The following is a 19,928-nucleotide window of genomic DNA, read 5'->3' as shown; positions in this document are numbered from 1 at the left end:
GTCCTTCCTACCCCGCAGTGACCGACTGACAGGTAGGGTGGCACACACTTTACAGTCAGAGAATCTGGGTTTCAAATCCTTTCCTTTGCTGCAGGTTGGCTGCGTTATTTCATCCTTGAGCCTCAGTTTCTGGCTGTAATAAGGGGTTAATCTCTCAGTCTCAGGATGACAAGGGACAGTGGTACCTGCAAGGTGCTTGTTTTCATCTGAGTTTCCTCCCTCTGCTCAGGGGTTCTTTACCCTCAATTCCCATCCCCCAGTCCTGCTTTGCTACAGACCTAAAACCCAACATCCTTGACGAAGCCCAGGCCAGGGATTAAGCTCTCTGCCTCACAGCCTGGGAACCACACACTCTGGTGACCAGCTGCCATTCTGGGACACGGTAAGGGAGAAAGGAAAAAAGACCACAGCGCGTGGAGTTTTGTTTTGTTTTGTTTTTTATTTAGACATGGAATTGTCCTTCCTTTTCATATAACTTATCTAATTAAAATATTCATCTTGGTAGTTACCACAAAAAAGTAACATAGAAAATTGTATTTACATTTTGGGACCAAAATACAAAGGAAGAGCAGGCAGATGCCTTGCTCTGTTCCCTCCCACTTCCCGGAAAGAGAAAAAGCCCGAAGAAACTGCTCATTACACCAAGGATCACAAAGGGCTCATTTGTAATTTGGTGATTTGATTTGTATGTAGTGTAGCACAGGAGAAACAAAATTGCACACGTTTTCACAAATGAGACCAAAGGTTCGACATCATCCTGTTTTGTGTCTGCTCTGCAGCCATTTCAAGAACCCAGGTGAGAAGGTTGTTCAGAAATTCGGCTTTTTCTCTTCCCTCCTTACGCTTCTCACCAAGTCACATCCCTGATGCAGACACTCTTGGAGGAGGAGGAGGGAAAGATCTGGCTCTACGCAAACAGGGCCGATCAAAAGTCTTTATGTGCTAAAAATGGGTAGTGACGTCGGCGTGAACAAACAGATGTCCTTTCCTTCCTCCCTGCCTAAAGACTCCTAACAGAGGAAATTAAATCACACACAACCGAATCTGCAGTGTGAAATACCGGTTTCAATGACAAAGACTTGAACACGTGGCTAAGAGACAAATTCAAGCTGGTGGACACCTACGGGAAGCTACTCCAGGCCAACAGATGTCTGGCACCTGACCCAGATGTTCACTTGGCATTCGGTAAGAGGCTTCCTAATACCAGATTTGGGGAGCAGGCCCAGGCTGGGGGTGGAATGCAATACAAGCGATCAAGAGAAATCATGTTTTCCCCAATTCAAAAACACAGCAAATTAAAACAGGGCAACCCTTGTGTCCTGTTGCAACAGGCACCCTGCACAGCAACGCACACTGAACAATGCAGCTTCTGCTGCACAGATTCTCTGCCGGCTCCGGAATCTTCAAAGTTAGCCTGAGGTCTCCGCGATGGTTAAAAGCAGTGGACCCCATATTCTGGGCTCTGAGGGGGCTTGTCAAGAGGGAGCCTGCCAAGCTCCCGACGCTGTCCTACTAACCACACCCTCAGTCTACCCCTTGGGTGTCTGGAGGGCAGGCACCTCGAACTTACAGCATCTGCTTCCCCTGGGTCACAACCAAGCGGGTTCCTACTAGACCAGCGCTCTCCAGCAGCCAGGAAGAGCGCTGACACTGGCCTCCTAAGTGATGTCATTCCTCGGTCAGCTTGCAAGTGAGGTCCTCCCTTCTCAGACCTGATGGGTGTCCCCCGCGCTCTCCCCCATCCTGACACTAACAGCTCAGACACTTTGCCTAAGTGGGCCGTTCCCTCCAAATTCTGGCTTAAACACCCTAGAAGTAGAGAGTGCTTCAGCTGCAGACTTCTCTGCAAAACAGCAAATTCCTGTGCTCTCCCAATCACATGGTCTTACCTTTTAAAAGAAAGGCAAAAACAAAACCCATTTCCAACACAGCATTACAACCTTTAAAACCACTCACTTCTGTTAGCAGTTCACAGGGAACACGAGATTAAAGTGCTGGCTTTTCAACCTCTGAAGTTGTGGTGGGTGGGGGTGGGGGGGGCACAAAAAGCCCTGCCGTGTGTTCGTGTCTCCCCCATGCAAGCGGGGAGGAGGGACGATAGGGGAGGGGAAAAAGCCCTAAAGTTTTGAATCAGAAATTGTAAAAATGTTGGGGTTCTGTGCAAATTGATCCCCCAAGTTTGTGTCCTCTGGTGAGCCTCAAAAAAGTGGGAACTGGCAAAAAGGCTGGGGAAAAGACTTGAGACCTTTACAAATAACCTCCTTTAATAAATACTATTTAATGAGGAAGAAAGAGATGCACCTGCATAGGAACTCAAGCAACACTGAGAAGGGCCTCCGAGGTGGAGCGAGAACACTCCACGTCGAGGCGGCCCTCTAGGGCGGGCAGCCCAGGACCCGTTCCTCACCCTCCGTGCAGCAGGCAGCACACAGGCTCTGAGGATGCCCAGCCCTCCCTCTGGACCAGGGTCCACTCAGGAGAGCTGAACTGGGACAGGGGAATGGCTTTCACTAGGTTTTTATCTAACTGTAATAAAGAACTCTGAAAATAAAAGGCTAAGTGTTTGATAGAGGACCTAAAAAAAAAAAAAAAAAAAAAAAAAAAAAAAAAAAAAAGGAAAGGAAAAAAAGAAAAAAAAATACTGGGGGTAATATAAATACAATCTGGGGGCAATATTTATTAATTAAAACTATGTCTTATGGTTTACAAAGAAGCTAATTAACAACAAAAGTATAATTGACCTTAAAATCCTCAGTAAGACTGAGGCTTCACATCTTCTCCAGAATTCTGAAGTGTTCTCCAGGCAGGGAGGCAGTGGCTGCGGCACACAGGTTCACAGGTGCCCATACCTGCAGACCGTGCAGGATTCGGAGACCAAAAGGTTCCTCGGAGCAGAGGATTCTGGTCTCCTCTGGAAGTTCCATTCCCTAACCCCCATTGTCCTTGTACTCCTCCCCCAGATTTCATCTCCAAGGTGAGTCCTCAGTTTATCGTCGGGAAAACCTGTTCTTGAAAGCTTTAATCGTCTTGGCCATCATTGGGGCGATTTCTGTGGGAAGAGAAATAAGGCGGTGGTTTCAGATTGTGGCAGTTTAGACACACACTGTGAGTGGTTCACAATCAAGGCCAAGCCTTGCTGCTCTTGGCTCTGCACTACCAGAGGAATGGGTACAGCGATAACCATTTCTGATTTCTAGCACCACAACAGCTCCACTTCCTGAGCACCTGCCGGGCCCTTGCCGATCCCCGGCTCTAATTCCAACCACGTCCCCAACCTCCCAAGAGACTGGCCGACCTGCCCCTGGTTGTGCAGTAAGCGGAAGGACTGGAATTTAATACCTAAAGGCCAGCCTGGGCCATAATTTTACTCTGTTCCACCACCCCCCGCCGCCAGTATCCAAACCAGCAAAAAGCAGCCCCTCTCACTCCCATCTGTCCAGTGCAACAACAGGTCTAAGATGTGCTCAGTGCAGACATCACCTGTGGATGGCTGGCCTGCCCTCTTGGATGTTTAACCTGAGCACAGAAGCTTCTGCCAACACTTCTACCTGCCCGTGGGTCTTGAAGTGAATCCAGAAGCATGCTTTTTTAAATGTTTATTTTTGAGAGAGACAAAGAAAGAGAATAGGACAGGGACAGAGAGAGGGAGACAGAAGATTGAAGTGGGCTGTGCATTTTAAATGCTTATTTTTTTAAATTTATTTTTGAGAGAGAGAAAGCGTGAGCAGGACAGTTGTAGAGAGAGAGGGCGACAGAGGATCTGAAGCGGGCTCCGAGCTGACAGCGACGAGCCCAATGTGGGGCTTGAACTCACGAACCATGAGATCGTGACCTGAGCTTCTGAAGTCAGATGCTCAACCAGCTGAGCCACCCAGGTGCCCCTTACAGAAGCCTGGTTTTAACAGGCAGATACCCCCTTAGAATACTGGGGACAGTCTATGGTAAAACTTAATGAAACATAAAATACGCACAACTAGATATGAAAACACAAAACTCAGAAGCTGGAATGATAGCTCGTAAACCCTCAATAAGATGGACTACAAGCAATTAATAACCATCACGAACCCCTGGAGAAACAGGTTTACACGTAGGTAAACGAAGCGGCGTGCCAAAATGAGTATTCACCGCAATCATTATTTGCAAGAGGACTCGTGCACTGCAACCAAAGCAGGGGAAGGAGGCACCCACATCGAGCCCAGCCATGCGCAGAGCACGTATGCCTCGTCTGGCACGCATGGCGTAATACGACGATAAAGATGCTACAGAGCTCAAATACCGTTTTGAAATATCTGGGCGTGAACCCCAAGTCACTTACTCTTCACAGTCGGTTTCCTAGGATCATAGGAAACAGTGCTGAGCACGGGAGCCAAGTGGGCACCGCTGGTGCTCGGACCATCATAGGCGGGCTCCTCGGGGCTGGCGCTGAAGCTGTTGCTGCCACTGCCGGAGGGAGTGTGGCTGTTTCCTGTGGGGTATGGGGCCGGCTTAATCCTGCAACACAGAGCAAGCTAGTTAGTCCTGAGTGTGACGGATCTGCCCTCAGCACCGACAGCCTGAAGCTGGCCTCTCTGAGGAAGACCCAGTTTTGTGGCTCTGACCAGTGGACGCGAGCACCCGAGATCCTGGTGATGACACAGAGACGACAGAGTTTAGCCCTTCAGAATGAATGATCATCTCAACTCAATTTTCACCTTTTAGGTGTGAATCCGTATTTTTCAAATGCTAATGTGACTTAGATTATATAGTCATCACAACAGCATGGTTTATTTATTTATTTTTTTTAGTTTTTAAAAAAGTAATCTCTACCCTCAACATGGGGCTCAAACAACCCCAAGGTCAAGAGTTGCATGCCCCACTGACTGACCCAGCGAGGCGTCCCAGCCGCCGTTGGTTTAAATGGGGAAAGGGGAAAGCATGAGGGAGTATCTCCCAGAAGCCGGGTCCTGTTCTCCATTGACTCTTGACCCCCTGAGAGGCAGGAATAACTGTCCACCTACGCTGCAGTCACGGAAGTGGTGGCTTGGGGAGGGCACGTGCTGAGCTGGTCAAGGTCGGCCTCCAGAACCCTTGACCTGCACTGCCATGCTCTCACCCCAAAAGTGAACTGCTTCCTGCCCCTGGGCTGCCTCGGAGGGTTGGGCAACAAGCTTCCGGGGTTCTTTTCCAGGGGCGCAAGGAGACCCTGGAGGTGCAGAGCTCACCTAATTTTCTCAGGCACAGCTGCTCCTCCAGTTCCAAACTTCTCCTGTCTCCGCCGAACATCACGAGGGGGCTTGGCCACAGAGTTGACAAAGGCCATCTTTGCCTGCCGGCCTGTAGAGAAATAGGGAGATCGATACCTGCCTTTTTGAGCAGAGACGCTACTGTTCTTTTAATAATGTACACTGGTAAGAGACAAAACCTTCCCAGGTGCTCCCAAAGCTAGGAGATTATCAACGCTGAAAACCCCTGTAGGCAGTAAGTGTACTGACCGAAGACACGCTCCATCCCTGCGCCCCTCCTGCAAAAGCAGGCCAGATACAGGAGCCAGAGGCTACAGGAGCCCAGCCCACCAAGGCCCTGCCGTCGATCAGAGGACAGGGCTCCCTGTTTCGCCAGATCACCTCATCCTGCTCGGCTCCCCACTGCCACCCCCTCGCCCCCCTTTACCTTTGGGCTTATTGGCATGTGCGGATCTGATATTCTTTGTCAGTACTCGTAGCCGCTGCTCCCGGGCATCCTGAAGCCGCAGGTACATCTCCCGCCACGACTCATACTCTTCCGGCCTTTCTTCCTTAAAGTCTCGGTGACAATGAACTTTCCATAATTGATCTGTTTCCTCAATTAATACCTAAAATCAGAACCAGGGCATCATTTATATGTAAGCACTCTGACAGATTTCTTTTCCATCCTCCATCACCTCAGGCTGACCACTTTCCTCCTAATGATTTTTTTTGGTCCTTGTAGTAGTAGTATATTAAAATACCACAATTCTAGAAAAAAAAATCACTATATTAAAAACACGTTAAGGGGGCATCTGGGTTAACCCAGGTTGGTTAAGCATCTGTGCTGACAGCACAGAGCCTGCCTAGGATTCTCTCCCCCCTTCTCTCTGCCCAACCCCCCCCCCCCAAATAAACTTAAAAATGTTAAGTGCAAGGCACTGTACTAGCTGCTTTTGGGGGGTTGTGGGACTAGGAGAGAAGACAACACAGGAACTAGCTTAAGATCAGTCTTTCTCTGGGGCTCCTGGGTGGCTCGGTCGCTTAAGCATCTGACTCTTGATTTTGGCTCAGGTCAGAAGCTCATGGTTTGTGGGTTTGAGCCCCATGTTGGGCTCTGCGCTGACAGTGTGGAGCCAGCCTGGAACTCTCTTTCCCCCTCTGCCCCTCCCCATCTCGTGCTCAAGCTCATGCTCTCTCTCTTAAAATAACTAAATGAACTTTAAAAAGGAAGAAAAAGATTAGTCTTTTCCTTTAAGGAAACCAGTGACAGGTAGACCTGGCATGAAGTCACATCCAGGCACTTCCCTGGCACTCCCTGCAACTGTCACCCGCAAGGGTTCAGAATTAGAGACAGCCAGCTAATGTGATCGAATGACCTTTATGTCCCGGCGTTACAGAAAAGATATTTGGACAGACCTGGACGCCTCTGGGACACACCCAGCCAACCTGTGCTCTTCTATATTCACCAGACACCCGAGTGTCGAAAACAAAGCTCTGTCCCTGCCCTGGATCCCAGAGGCCGAGCTGCCAGAATTCTCCCTTGACCTGTGACCAGGCGAGCTAAGGAGAAGGGTGGGTAACGTTTTCCCGGTCCTTTTGAAGCTCACTTTGAAGCCAGAGCAGGTGCTAAAAACACGCACGTTTACAGGCCCACGGGCAAACCAACAGGCCCACAACAGTGAACCGACCCATGCCACCGCCCTTCACCCACTACGGATTCAGAGACAAAGCTACTTCTGGAGACGCGAGCCCGACGAGGGCCCTCTCTGCACCCAAACAGGATACTCACGTGATTGCATTCCTCTATGCGGTACAGTTGATCAGGCGTACACCTCTCCAAAACGGGTTCAAGGACAGAATACGGGACGCCTCCCACTTCAAAGATCGCTGCAGAGAATCAAAGGTGGAAGTGTCGAATATTGGCCGGCCCCGCCGGCCAAGGCCACAACGGGGTTAAGAGCAAGAGAAAAGCGTGGGACTTACAATCGATGTTGTTTTTAAGAACCCGGATGCACTGCTGGTGCAAGGTCATCATTTTGGGGAGATAGGCACACTTGGAGCCAGAATACACCTGCATCTTGGAATTCATTCTCCGTCCGGTGAATCCAGCTTCTTCCTCTTCCTGGGGTGAAGACAGTGCTGCAGGGCAAGGACAACAGGACCGCGTGTCACACAGGGCACTAAGCTGTGCAGGGAAAGCTCTCCTTCTCTGCCCCCTCCTCAGCCTCCCACTGCCCTTTCCCAAAGGCCACCACGGTTGCCGGTTTCTTGTGTGTATTCTTCTAGCGAGTCTATGCAAAAATAAGTAAATATGTATTTCATTCCTTTTTCACCGATTAAAAAACCCCCACTATCAACTTTTTTCATTTGCCACATTTTAGAAATCATCCTATGTCAGACACAGACCTTCCCACATTTTTTACAGCTGTACAGGAGGCCACTGTGTGCGTGACCACGGTTCATGTGATTTGTCTCTTGCTGAGGGACCCTTATGTGGCTTCTAATTCTTCTGCTATTAAAACTAGACCTTTTTTTTTTTTTTTTTAAAGATAAAAAGCTCATGTACAGCATATGAAGGGTAGCTAGTAACCGCAGCAAAGATTTACTGAACATTCACCCTGTGGAAAAACCCAGAGTTAAGAGCTTTACCAGCATTATCATTTTTAATCCACTTAGTAAGTCAGACACCATTATCAGGTCCACTTATGGAGCATGAGACTGAAGTCCAAGGAAATGATTACCGAAGTTCATAGAACGTGAAGCCAGAGCTGGGATTCACACCCAAGCCGTCAAACTCCAGAGCCCAGGACACTAGAAAGCTCACCCAAATCTTATGACCTCGTGAACAAATTTTTAAAATCTTTGTTCCATTCAGAAAAGAATGCAGAAAATTACCTTTTCGCTTTGGTGGGAAGGAGGACATCAATTCCAGGGTAGGAAGCGGCCGGTAATTGGCCTGGATCACAGGTAACGGGAGGTCTGGCAACACGGGCAATGCATCAGCGGGGACCTGCGGTGAGAACACCAGTAACTGGACAGCCCGCTGGGCAAGCACAGCTCCCCACCCTTGGCCGACTGCCAGCCGCGGTGACCAGGCAGGCGACTTCACGAGCAGACCCAGGCTGGAGGAGGGCCGTCGGTCAGGTCTGACACCACCGAGGGCAGGACATACACCGGGATGGGCCCAGCACAGCGGGACACCTCCAAAAACACTCGTCTTGGGTACTAGCTACACCCTGGCAGCACCTCCAAAGGCCTGGAGGCTATTACTTCAAACTGAAACGGCAGGCCACGAAAAAGCCAGCCAAGCACGACAGCGGCAAGACAAGTCCTGGGAGCTGTGCGGGGCCAGATGCTCTGACTGGGAAGCCACCAAGGGGCTGAAGGGCTTACCTTTTTCAGCTTGGCTGAATCGGCTCCAACTGGCTGAAGCCTCTCGGACTTGTTTTCATTTACCTTAGGTAATTTCTGAACGGAGTCCAAGTTTTTATTAGTGCTTTTCGAATCAGTTTTTTTAAGTCCTTTTTCTCCAAGAGTCGTGGCTGAGGCTTTCACAATCTTTTTCTTTTTCTTCCGGGGCTGGTCGTAGCTGAGGTAGGACTCAAAAGACATAGTGGGCTGCTCAAATTCATCATCCATATCTGCCTCCTCAACCTTAGGGAGGGAGCCCACTGACTTTCTATCTGAATGAGAAGTTTTTACCTTCCCTTCTGAAGTTTTTAGGTTGTTGGAACCCCTCTCTTTCACCTTGGGCAGTGGGTCTCCCGCCCCCTTTCCTACATCTAAGCTGTCTAGACTCTGCTTATTTTTGTCCGATTTGGTTTTCTCTGGGTCTCTGTGCTTTGGCTTGTTTTTAAGGTGGTTGTCTGAAGCAACTTCCAAGGGGGGTAAAAACTTCTTCTTGGTGCTGCCCTCTTTCTCCTTCTCTTTCTTGACACTAGAGGGTGGTTTCTCCTTCGTGCTATCCCCTGAGAGCGGCCTTCGGTTTTCCTCTTTGGAGACAGACTTGTGTGATTTCTCTCTGCTCAAAGACGCCTTCCCGTCTCCCCTGGCATCCACTGGACGTTTTTCCTTGTAAGAAGATCTGTGCTCCTTGTTCTGACTCACAACCCCTTTCCCCTGGGGATCCCCCAGGTGTCGGTCTTGACTGACCCCCAGTCTGTCCTGAAAGGCATTACTGTGGCCTTTCCCAGGCTTCTGATGTGGGACAAAGGGCTCATGATCTTCCTCCGGGGATCTGTAATGGTCTGTGGACATTTGATGGGGACTGGCAGATGACAGAGGGGACTGAACATGGCCGTAATCAGAAGATTCGTGGTCTGAAGAGTAAACGGGGGAAACTCTATGGCACCTCTTTCTCTCGTCTCTCCTCTCTTGAACGTGAGACACTTTGTGAGTTCTCTCAGGTTCCGAGAGTTTCCTGTGTTTTTTCTGCCTGTGGTCAGGACTATAGGATTGGCTACTGGAGGCTTTCCAGTTTTCCTGGTAGTCACCCTCTATCTCCTCCTTCTGAACAGCATCCCTGGGGCGCTTCCGGGAATTGCTCTTGTCAAAGTCCTGTTCATCAGGCTCGGAGTTTCTAGAATAAAAGAAAAAGCAGATAAAGCAGATATAAATCTCAGTGTAATCTTTGTTCAGAGGACAAAGTCATAGAACCTGAACTCACAAAAATAGATGGAAACAGATGCAGAGTTAGACACAAGGTCTTGGGAAGAGGGTGAATGGATTCTGCTCTATGATACTCCACTGTTGTGAGACTGGGAAAACTCAAATATTCAACAGATGGAAAACGATATGTTTAAGTACAGGATACAAAGATCAAATATCTTGGGGACATGAAAAATGCTTTGAAGTTTTTCAAAACAGGGAGAATTTAACTTGTTATGTTAAAAAGGGGGCTGGGGCGTCTGGGTAGCTCCACAGGTTAAGGGTCTGACTCTTGATTTTGGCTCAGATCATGATCTTGTGGTTCATGGAATCGAGCCCCACATCGGGCTCTGGGCTGACAGTACAGAGCCTGCTTGGGACTCTCTCTCTCTCTCTCTCTCTCTGCCCCTCCCCTGCTCACCTGTGCAGAAGTACGCAAAATAAATAAACCAACCTTTAAAAAAAAAAAAAAAAAAAGATGGGGGTAGGTGCTATTGCGACACCTGGCTGGTTGGAGGATGCCACTCTTGATCTCAGGGTTTGTGAGTTCAGGCCCCATGACAGGTGTAGAGATTACTTAAAAATGAAATCTTTAAAAAAATGGAGGGGAGCAGGCCATTATTTATATAGTTTGTTCCCAACTGTATACAAACATTTTTTAAAAAGAGGGGAGAGGTGGGGCGCCTGGGTGGCACAGTCGGTTAAGCGTCCGACTTCAACCAGGTCACGATCTCGCGGTCCGTGAGTTCGAGCCCCGCGTCGGGCTCTGGGCTGATGGCTCAGAGCCTGGAGCCTGTTTCCGATTCTGTGTCTCCCTCTCTCTCTGCCCCTCCCCCGTTCATGCTCTGTCTCTCTCTGTCCCAAAAATAAATAAACGTTGAAAAAAAAAAATTTTTTAAAAGAGGGGAGAGGAATGTCTGGCTCTTAATTTCAACTCAGGTCATGATCTCACAGTTCTGAGATCAAGCCCTGTGTTGGGCTCTTCAATGAGTGTGAAGTGAAGCCTGCTTGAGATTCTCTCCCTCCCTCTCACTCTGCCCCTCTCCCCTGTGTGCATCACACACTCTCTCTCTAAAAATAAAAAAGAGTAGAAAGAAACATATCAAAATACTAATAATGCTTATGTTCGGATGGTAGAATTACAAAAAATTTTCATTCTTATTTCCATTTTTTAATATTTTCTAAAATCCTATAATGATCATGAATTATTTTTATAATCAAGGCCAAATAAATGTTTTAAATAAGAAGGCAGAGAAGGAATAATAAAACGTATCCTGTCTGTAAACATTCTAGGTACCATATTGAAGCATGAGGTTGAGCAAACCTACAGAGTAATCAACGTTCTTACCGCTCCACAGGAACCAGCTTCTTCCACTGGGCCACCAGGTCCCTGGCAAAGCTTCCGACATGCTCATGTTTTCGTAAGCTATTTACTGTTTTCCCAACCCCGGTCTCCTACAAATTTGACAGAAGAATTGTTAGAGGGTCGTGGAACTAGGCTCACAACTTTCTGAAGAAATAAGGCCTCTTGCTTTGAGAAACTCCTTCCTTAAACATATGTTGCAAGTCTCAACACAAAATTACTTTGTGTCTATGCCTCAAACCTCTAATGACACACAGTAGCAAAGCACACGACTCCAAAGAGAAAAAACAATGTATTAAAATACTTCCAGAACTTTAACAATAAATAACAAGAGTGATTATGGCAGGTGGCAGGCATTGAGCTAAGAGCTTCGCATACAATGTCTCAATGAGTCCTTAAAACAACTCTGTGAGGCAGGAATCTGTCCAGTTATTAGCCAGAAGTCCTAGAACGTGGATCTGAATCCAAGACTAACTGATGCCAAAGTCAAAGTTCTTTTAATTTTTTTTTAAATTCTAAGATAAAATTCACCACTTTATTATTATTTTTTTCAATTAGCAATAATCGTACCTTGGGTAAACCTCATTGGCCATGATAATGCCACACTGCGCAAAGCTCATTTTAACCATTTTAAAGTGTATGGTCTGTTGGTTTCCAGAACACTCACAATACTGCACAACCATCACCACTGATTCCAGAACATTTCCGTAAACCTACAGAGAAACCCCATTCCTCCCAACTTCCTCCACCTCCCTACTTTCGGGCCTATGGATCTGCCTGTTCTGGACATTTCACATAAATAGAACCATACATTATGTGGCCTTGTGTCTGGCTTCTTTCACTTTCAAAGCCCATGCTTTTAACCTTACTGTACAATCCCTCCCAGTGGGAAGGGGATGGAATATAGTTATATAATATCTAACAGTTCTTACCGCAAGAATGTCTACTGTAATAGGCAAGGTGGAGAGTTTCTTCAAATATTTCAAGAGCTGTAGAGAGAATAAAAAAAACATTAATTTCTATAAAATCAGAATCACTCACTGGAAGATAATATCTGACAGTTAAGTGCTTATTGAGTTCTAAGTGTTGTACAGTAATAAGTATGGTTATTATCTCTATTTTACAAGTGTGAAAACAGGCTCAGGAAAGTGAAGTTACTTGCCCCAGGATGCAACAAGGGCCAGATACACGCAGGTCTGTGGCTTTAGATTGCCTGCTTTCAATTACTGTGCAACACCAAGGTGAGAGGAGACTTAAAGAGAACCAGACCTACCAACTCTAACAAAAATCAACAACTATCGCTGCCCCAGTTTTGAGAGAGAATTTCTGAGAAAGGTACCAATTTAGGGAAATTACCCATGAACCCAGCACAAAGGAAAGTAAGGAGAAGAGGTTTCTCCAGGAAAAGGGTATCATGTTTCCAGGAAGAGTCACAGTTTAACAGAATTGTTTTTTTGATACAAGTGGGAATTTCAAGACCTGCGTCAAGTTGCCAGAATCAGAGCTTTGCTGGTGCAAATGGTGAACACAAAATGTCTGGGTAGATTAGAAAACTGATCTGGGTTTGGCCACATTTCCTTTCTGTAGTCCTAAAACTAGGTCAAAATCAGGATAGCAGAGCTGTTGAGACAGAGTTCTGGAGTTGGGGACACGCTTCAGTTTGGCCCTGTCATCGCCCTGCTGGGCGATCTTGTGCAAGTCATTAACCTTCTTGAACCTCAGTTACTTCATCTGCAAAAAAGGAACTGATCCTGTCTCTTTACAACGTTACAAGCTGTGAGGATTCTCAGAGACAAACCATGTGCAGTCCTGGGCCACAGTGCCTGGAATAGTAACAGTGACTGCCCCTTACATTTCAGCATCAGATAACAAGATCTGCCCCCTTTCCACCATAAGAGCTCCATAAATGTTTTGTTTTTTTTTTTTTAATGCTTATCATTAATCATTTCATTCATCAACTGACAGCTCTTTCAATGTCTCCCCTTGATCGTCAACCAGAGAGTCCCCAGCTAATTCCTACTTACTCCATTTGTACCCTAAGTTATGATTGGCTATACCTCTATCTAGGACACGTGTATATGGATATAAAACACACTTAGCCTTCAAGGGGTGCTGCAATGTACAAAAAATAGTAACTGTGACTACCTTCACATTTCAGCATCAGGTAAGATCTGCCCTTTTCCATGTGTAAACCAGTCTGTAATTGGTATGCCATATTGCTATTAGGTGTAGGAGAAAGTATGTTCTTCCGGTCATTCTACTTCAATAATTACTCAACTCAGTCTCTAGGCAGAGCAACTGGGTCACCAGTGATAATCTTGTTTGGCTGGGAATAAATGAGAAGCCAAGGGATGTATCTAGGGAGTTTCACCTTCATAGCTGAATGAAAATTATTCTCCACTTCAAATTTGATTACCACCATCATCCATCCAACTCAGGATAAAGTTTATGTGCGTTTCTGGTCACCCACGCTATGGGTGCAAAGATTAATGCTAATTCCATTTCTTAAAGGGAAATTCAGGGTCATCGTAGAGGTTAAAAATGGGTTGTCTCCCCTAATGCCATTCCCTGGAAGATATTTATAGACCATCTATTGTGTGTCCGCTACTATGCTAGTAAGTTCTTACACGTGTTACTGCATTTCATCTTGGTTAACCAACTCTATGAAGTGGATACTTTTCTCCCCATTTTAGATACTGAAGCAGTCCAGTAAGGTTAGTCCCTTGCCTAATGAGCTAGTAAGTCAAGTGTGTCTACAAAAGCATGAACTACAAAGACAGGAGAAACATCCAACACAATGACACTGTCCTTAGAAAATAAGAAAATAGAACAGGAGCTTATGTGCCTGGAAACAAAGCTGAAGAGCTCGTCCTCAGTATTACCTTGTCAGACAGTTTAAAGTTCACAGAGTAAAGGAGGTCACCACAGGGAGTCCCAGGACCTCTACAAAGCCAACATATACAGATGGGGCCAGAAGTCACTGAGGGAGTGTTCATCTCAAAGCCTAACACTAATTGTGAAGTGTAAATGCTGCCTTTCTGCTTTGCTTTGGGTTAGCAGGGGTGACTTGAAAGCAGACAAAACTAAAACCCTGGGATTTTCAAAGTGACTGCGTGCACCGTAAGAGAAAAAGGGCTCCAGAGCCCTTCTATTTTCAATGAGGTTCAAGAAAGAACAAAGCAGTACCAAGGTAAAAGCACTTTGGGCATCCTCAGGTAGGTGGAAACTTGCTGTTATCAAACCAAGGGACCAACTGCAGAGTTTGCAAGAACTGATAATAGCTCATTGAGAAACGCCAAACATTTGCACAGTACACGCTTAGGAATCTCAGCTGTCCTTTGCACACCCCCTTCAACCCAAAGAGCAAAAAGATGTTCCTGATGTTGACCCCTTGTTCTCCACTTGCTATCTGTGTTCTCCGTAGTTTTCACATTCAAAATGTAACACAGGACAGGTAACTTTACCACCCCTGAAAACTTGTTTCCAATTAAATGGTAGGAGCCAAGTGACCCTGACCTGATCCCTTTTCCTCAAGTAAGCCCACATCACTGATAGACTTACAGCAGAAAACAAAGTTACAGTTAAGCACCTACGTTTAATAGGAGAAAATCCATGAACATAGGTCTGGAATCAACCCTTTGGCTAATAATGGTTTGAAAATGCGAGTTAGCTGCAAAGTCAATACTGCTATATAATCATCTTGCAATTTCAAGAACAACCTGTGGGAGCTTGTTGGGTTAACAGAAGGCTGAGAAGGCCAGTGTGCCAGCTTGCAGTTTTCCCCTCTGCAGTTAGCTCATTTCTGAATGCCAACTATTGTGTCCTTTGCAAAAAGGATCTCCCAACATTTTCTCATCTTCATAATGCAAAACCAGGAGCTCTGGATGATCTGCGATCTGGGAAGTAAAAGCCCAAACACTCAGGATAATCACTAATAATTCAAGTAGGATGAGACACCAACAAACCTTTTCCTAATTTGAAATTTCATGCACACCGACTACTAGAAGAGCTACTTCAAAATTTAAATTCCAGTGGAAAAGGACTATGGATACTACCTGGCACTTTTTTTTTTTTTTTAAAACCTTATAGTAATAAAGACCAAACTGGCAGGGAGGGGGTAGAACATAATACTGCTTTAAGGTTTTAAACATCAGTCACAAACCTACAGTGTTCAGGAAAACCAGCTAGTGCTCGGAAATAACGACCACTTATTAGATGTCCACAAAGGGTTATTGTAAAAAGAAACTTGTAAATACGTCTGGCCACTAGGAATTGAAGCTGCAACAGAATATATACCATAAACTGAAAGCATTTACGTTTTCACAGATTCAAAACTAAGATGGCTTCCTGAGCCATACCTCTTTGAGCCAGGTATGCATAAGAAGTTAAAGAGTGGCCTGATGGTGAGCTACAGCGTACAGCTTTCAGAAGTGGAGAAAAAAAGCCACCTCGGCCAGGCGCCAGGCTCGAAACAAGGCGAAGAGAAAGGAGTCCTTCAAAAACAATCAATCTGTAGAGTGGTGACTAAGATCTACCGAGCACTTCCTATAAGACTGGCCTTCCCACCCTGAGTGGAGTCCTAGGAAGCAGGTGAGCAAACAGACCCAGCAAAGAAGTCCCCAGTGTCCATGGCTGGGAAATGGATTAGAACCCACACGTTATGGCCACTTCATCTCCACTCCTCTCCTCCATTACTCGGTCTTCAAAAGGCACTCTGGGGCTCAGAGATCCAACTCAGGACCTGCACACTCCAGCCAGAGTGCTCAGGGGGAACGTCTGACACCCAAGTGTTTTCATCAGTGTAGTTCAGTTTTCAAAAAATTCTAACATCCAGACACTGTCCCAGACTCTGAGAGGAGGGATAAAGTCGAGAGAGTGGGAGGAATGCATTTAACTTAAGAAAACTGTCTAAAAAACAAAACAAACCCCTGAAAACTCGCTGAGTGCAATTAAAAATGGTTGCCCATCGTGCACAACAACGAGGAAAGGTGGCTCTTACCTTTCCATCAAGGCCAGAAGAAAACGAGCTGCTAACTCCTAACCTTTTTTTTTTTTTTTTTTTTTTTTTTTTTTTTTTTTGGTTTGTTCCAATTGCAACCAAGTTCTTAGGCGTACCTGCAGCTAGGGGACGCGAGGTTTATTTTGTTTTGTTCTGAAAGGATTTACTGAGAAAGCGAAAAGGTCCGCGTTCTCGCATCAAGCCGGAGAGCCGTACGAACGTCTGTGAGAGACGCAGGACCCCACAACCGAGCCCAGACGCCACGGGAGCCCAGGCAGAACCGGCTCCTTCTCCCTCCGGACAAACGTCCGAAGACGCCGAGCCATCGCACACATTTCGCAGCGAGAGGGCCAGCTCCAGCGAGCTCGCCCCGCGGGGAAAGCTGGCCCGGGCCGCCTCCGGAGCGGCTCCGGGGGCCCCGGCCGGCTCGCCGCGTCCGCCAGGAGCGCGCCCCTGCCGCCCGGAGCCCGCGGGCGCCCCCGTCCCGGGCCCGGGAGGCGGGGACGCCGGGAGCTGGGGGGGGGGTGGGGGGGGGTGGGGAGGGGGGAGCGGGGGTGGGGTGGGGAGGGAGCCCGGGCCGGCCGAGGCCCCGCGCCCTCCGTGCGCCCCCCGCCCTCCGCGTGGGCAGCGGCCAATGGCCGCGAACTTCCCGACCCAGGCCGCAGCCCCCGGCGGGGCCTGGCCCCGGGTCCGAGCCCCCGCGGCCCCGGCCGATCGGGAAGGGGCCGCGCCCGGGCCCGCGACCGTTACCGGGCCGCGCCGCGCCCAGCGCCCGCCCCGCTCCGCGCTGCCCGCTCGCTCACCTTCTTCGGGTCCGGGTTCGCGGCCAGGCGCGCCTGCAGCTTCTCCACAACTTGGAGCGCCGACTCCGCCGCCATCGCTGTCACTGGCGCGGCCTCCTCGCCGGAACTGGGCTCGCGTCGCGTCCTCGGGCCGCAGCTCCGCCCTCCGTGCATCCCCGGCGGAGACGGAAGCGACTGGCCCCTTCCGGGCCTCGGCGGCGGCGGCGGCGGCGGCGGCGGCGGTGGCAAGGGCGGGGGCGGGGGCGGGGGCGGGGGCGGGGGGGGGGGCCGCGGGGCGCGGGGGGCCGGCCGGCTGCAGGCCCCGCCCCCAGGGCCGGGGGCCGGGTCCCCAGCTCCGGCTCGGCGGCCGCGTGCGGGCAGCTGGGCCGCGTGGGCCCGGTAACGCCGCTCGGGTCCTCGGCGCGCGGAGCCCACGGCCGACCGACCTCTCCGCCGTCCGGGCACCGCGGAACGCAGCCCCCGCGCCGACCCTGCCTTTAAGGGCCACCCTCGCCACGCCCCCGGGCCGTGAGCCACGCCCGGATTCACACCTGTCAGCGGTTCCGGGCCGGCCCACAGGGAGTGCGCCGAGCCGAAGGGCAGCCACTCCGGGGGGAGCGCGCTGGGCGCCAGCGCTCCGTCGGGCTACCTTAATTTCACCCTCAGCGCAACCCCATTTTACAGATGAGGGAACAGGCTCAGGGAAACCAAATTAACCCGCATGTGGTCACACAACAGGCAAGAGATGAAGCTGGAATGTAACCTGAATGGTTTGGGTCAACCGTGAGGGCACGTCTCTGAGTAGATCGAGGAATTGAGGGCCACAGGGAGAAAGGGATGTGTGAAGTCAAACAACTCAGCTACTAGAGGTCCTATGGGCACCACGTAAATACATCCTGAATGAATGGATGAAAGGCTGTTTCCTCTGAAGCAGTGGGGCCTGAATCAGACCCGCCCAAGACACCATGCTATAAGCACTAAATTATAATCACTAACAAAAGAACAAAGACGGGCGCCTGGGTGGCTCAGTCGGTTAAGCGTCCGACTTCAGCTTAGATCATGATCTCGTGGCTTGTGGGCTGGAGCCCCCCGTTGGGCTCTGTGCTGACAGCTCAGAGCCTGGAGCCTGCTTCGGATTCTGTCTCCCTCTCTCTCTCTCTCTCTCTCTCCCCCCTTCCCCCACTCGTGCTCTCTCTGTCTCCTTCTCAAAAATAAACATTAAATTTTTTTAAAAAAAGAACAAGGAAACAGCTGAAAACTAAAAATATCAGCATTGATTACATCTTGTTTAATTAGATCAGATTAGTCCCTAATCCAATCTCCAATAGTAACTTGGCAATGTACTTAGTCTGACCTCTCACCCAGTGTGGGAAAGCCTGGAGATTCTTCCAGATCTCTCAGCTCTGGACAAAGGGGTAAAATTATATACATGCATATAAAAAATACATAAAAAATACATATAAAAATACAATATAAAAATATGTATATAAAAATATATATGTGTATTTTTTTTCATTCTAAATTCTGAAAATGGGCTTTCATTCACTCACTATGCTGAGAAGCCCTCCCTACTGTGTTCTCACCACTTAGCTTGGTGTCCCTCTCTCTACAACTGATCCTTTTCAGGGTGTAGATAGATTGTCAATTTATTCTTCTATCTTGCCACTGGGATATTTATCAAGCACAGTAACCGACCTGTCCAACTTTAAATCTCTGCTGCCCAGCACAATACAGGTGATATAATCAGCACTGTATAAAAAGTCCATACAAGGGGCTCCTGGGTGGCTCAGTCGGTTGAGCGTCTGACTTCGGCTCAGGTCATGATCTCACAGTTCGTGAGTTTGAGCCCCGCGTGGGGCTCTGTGCTGACAAGCTTGGAGCCTGGAGCCTGCTTTGTACTCTGTGTCTCCCTCTCTCTCTGCCCCTCCCCCACTCAGGCTCTGTCTCTGTCTCTCTCAAAAAGAAATAAACATAAACATAAAAAAAAAAGTCCATACAAGATTAGTGACCACCCACACTTGGTGCCCTAAGACTCAACCGTGGATTGTAACAGAAAAGGCATTAAACTGGTGAGGAGACTTGGATTCTGGTCCTGGCCCTAGAGTCTCCCTCCTCACCACAGCAAATGCTTTTACATTTTAAATTCCTTCCATTTTGAATGTAATGGTGTAATGGAAAACAGGCCGATTCTTGAAGCAGAATTGCTGACTAACCGACCTGGCATATACTCGGGGCACATGGAACATACTGCGCATGTTACCTAGGGAGATCTCAACAACCAGACAGAAAAGAAACAAGACACGCCGCTAAGGATTGCTGGAGAGGGTGCATCCCACTCTCCGCCCCCTCTGTGTCTATGTCAGCCCGAGTCAGGCTTACCTGCACAGTAAAGAACTCTCACACTTGGCTAAATGAACACTTCTCTGACCAGTCAATTCTGTGTCGTTCGCATCTAAAAGACAGTTTTTAACCGGCTCTAAAAATGGGATTCTCTGTATGTTCACTAGGGATTACCATTGTAATCCTTGGTTTACAACAGGGTGTTTAACGCCAGAAGGAGTTCCCTAAGGTCAGAGGCTATTTTGTCCATTTTGGATCAGCGACACCTAGCACACAGGTGACATCCCATAAAGGGTCTGTTGAAAACTGGACCACTTATTAATAAACTTCAGGCCAGCCCAGATTATCATCTGAACACTTGAGGGGGAGTTCCTAGCTGTCTTATCTCTTATCTGCGCCCCCTGTGAAAGGAATTAAAAGACCCATCTTCTTCTGGTCAGAAGGTAATTTTAAGGCTCTGCTGGGAGAGAAAGATGGGAGTCTTCTGCTAGGCACACTTTTGAGTTTTTACAACAAGTATGGTCTATTTTTATAATGAAAATAACTTCCGATTTTAAAGATTTTATTGTCTTTAAGTAACCTCTACACCCAAC

The 19,928-nt window shown here is 48.2% G+C and overlaps 1 protein-coding gene and 1 non-coding gene across 2 annotated transcripts; both read right to left on the bottom strand.

Annotated features, from left to right (window-relative positions):
• Positions 1-423: 423 nt before the first annotated feature.
• Positions 424-17,214, bottom strand: ELOA (elongin A). Its single transcript, XM_086716017.1, has 11 exons — positions 17,017-17,214; positions 12,147-12,203; positions 11,200-11,306; positions 8,598-9,783; positions 8,100-8,214; positions 7,188-7,343; positions 6,994-7,091; positions 5,650-5,830; positions 5,202-5,313; positions 4,316-4,491; positions 424-3,049 (listed from the first exon to the last, which is right to left on the bottom strand). Exons 1-11 carry the CDS (start codon positions 17,167-17,169, stop codon positions 2,988-2,990), a joined length of 2,403 nt encoding a protein of 800 aa, XP_086572143.1. The 5' UTR covers positions 17,170-17,214; the 3' UTR covers positions 424-2,987.
• Positions 11,686-11,831, bottom strand: LOC112849007 (U4 spliceosomal RNA). The gene has a single exon (XR_003222459.2). It is a non-coding gene; the product is annotated as a U4 spliceosomal RNA (small nuclear RNA).
• Positions 17,215-19,928: the final 2,714 nt, after the last annotated feature.

This window comes from Puma concolor, chromosome C1, assembly GCF_028749965.1.
Source record: "Puma concolor isolate L17-30 chromosome C1, mPumCon1.1.hap2, whole genome shotgun sequence".
Lineage (NCBI taxonomy): Eukaryota > Metazoa > Chordata > Mammalia > Carnivora > Felidae > Puma > Puma concolor.
The sequence above is the reverse complement of the archived record's forward strand: the minus strand, read 5'-3'. Positions and strand labels throughout refer to the sequence as shown.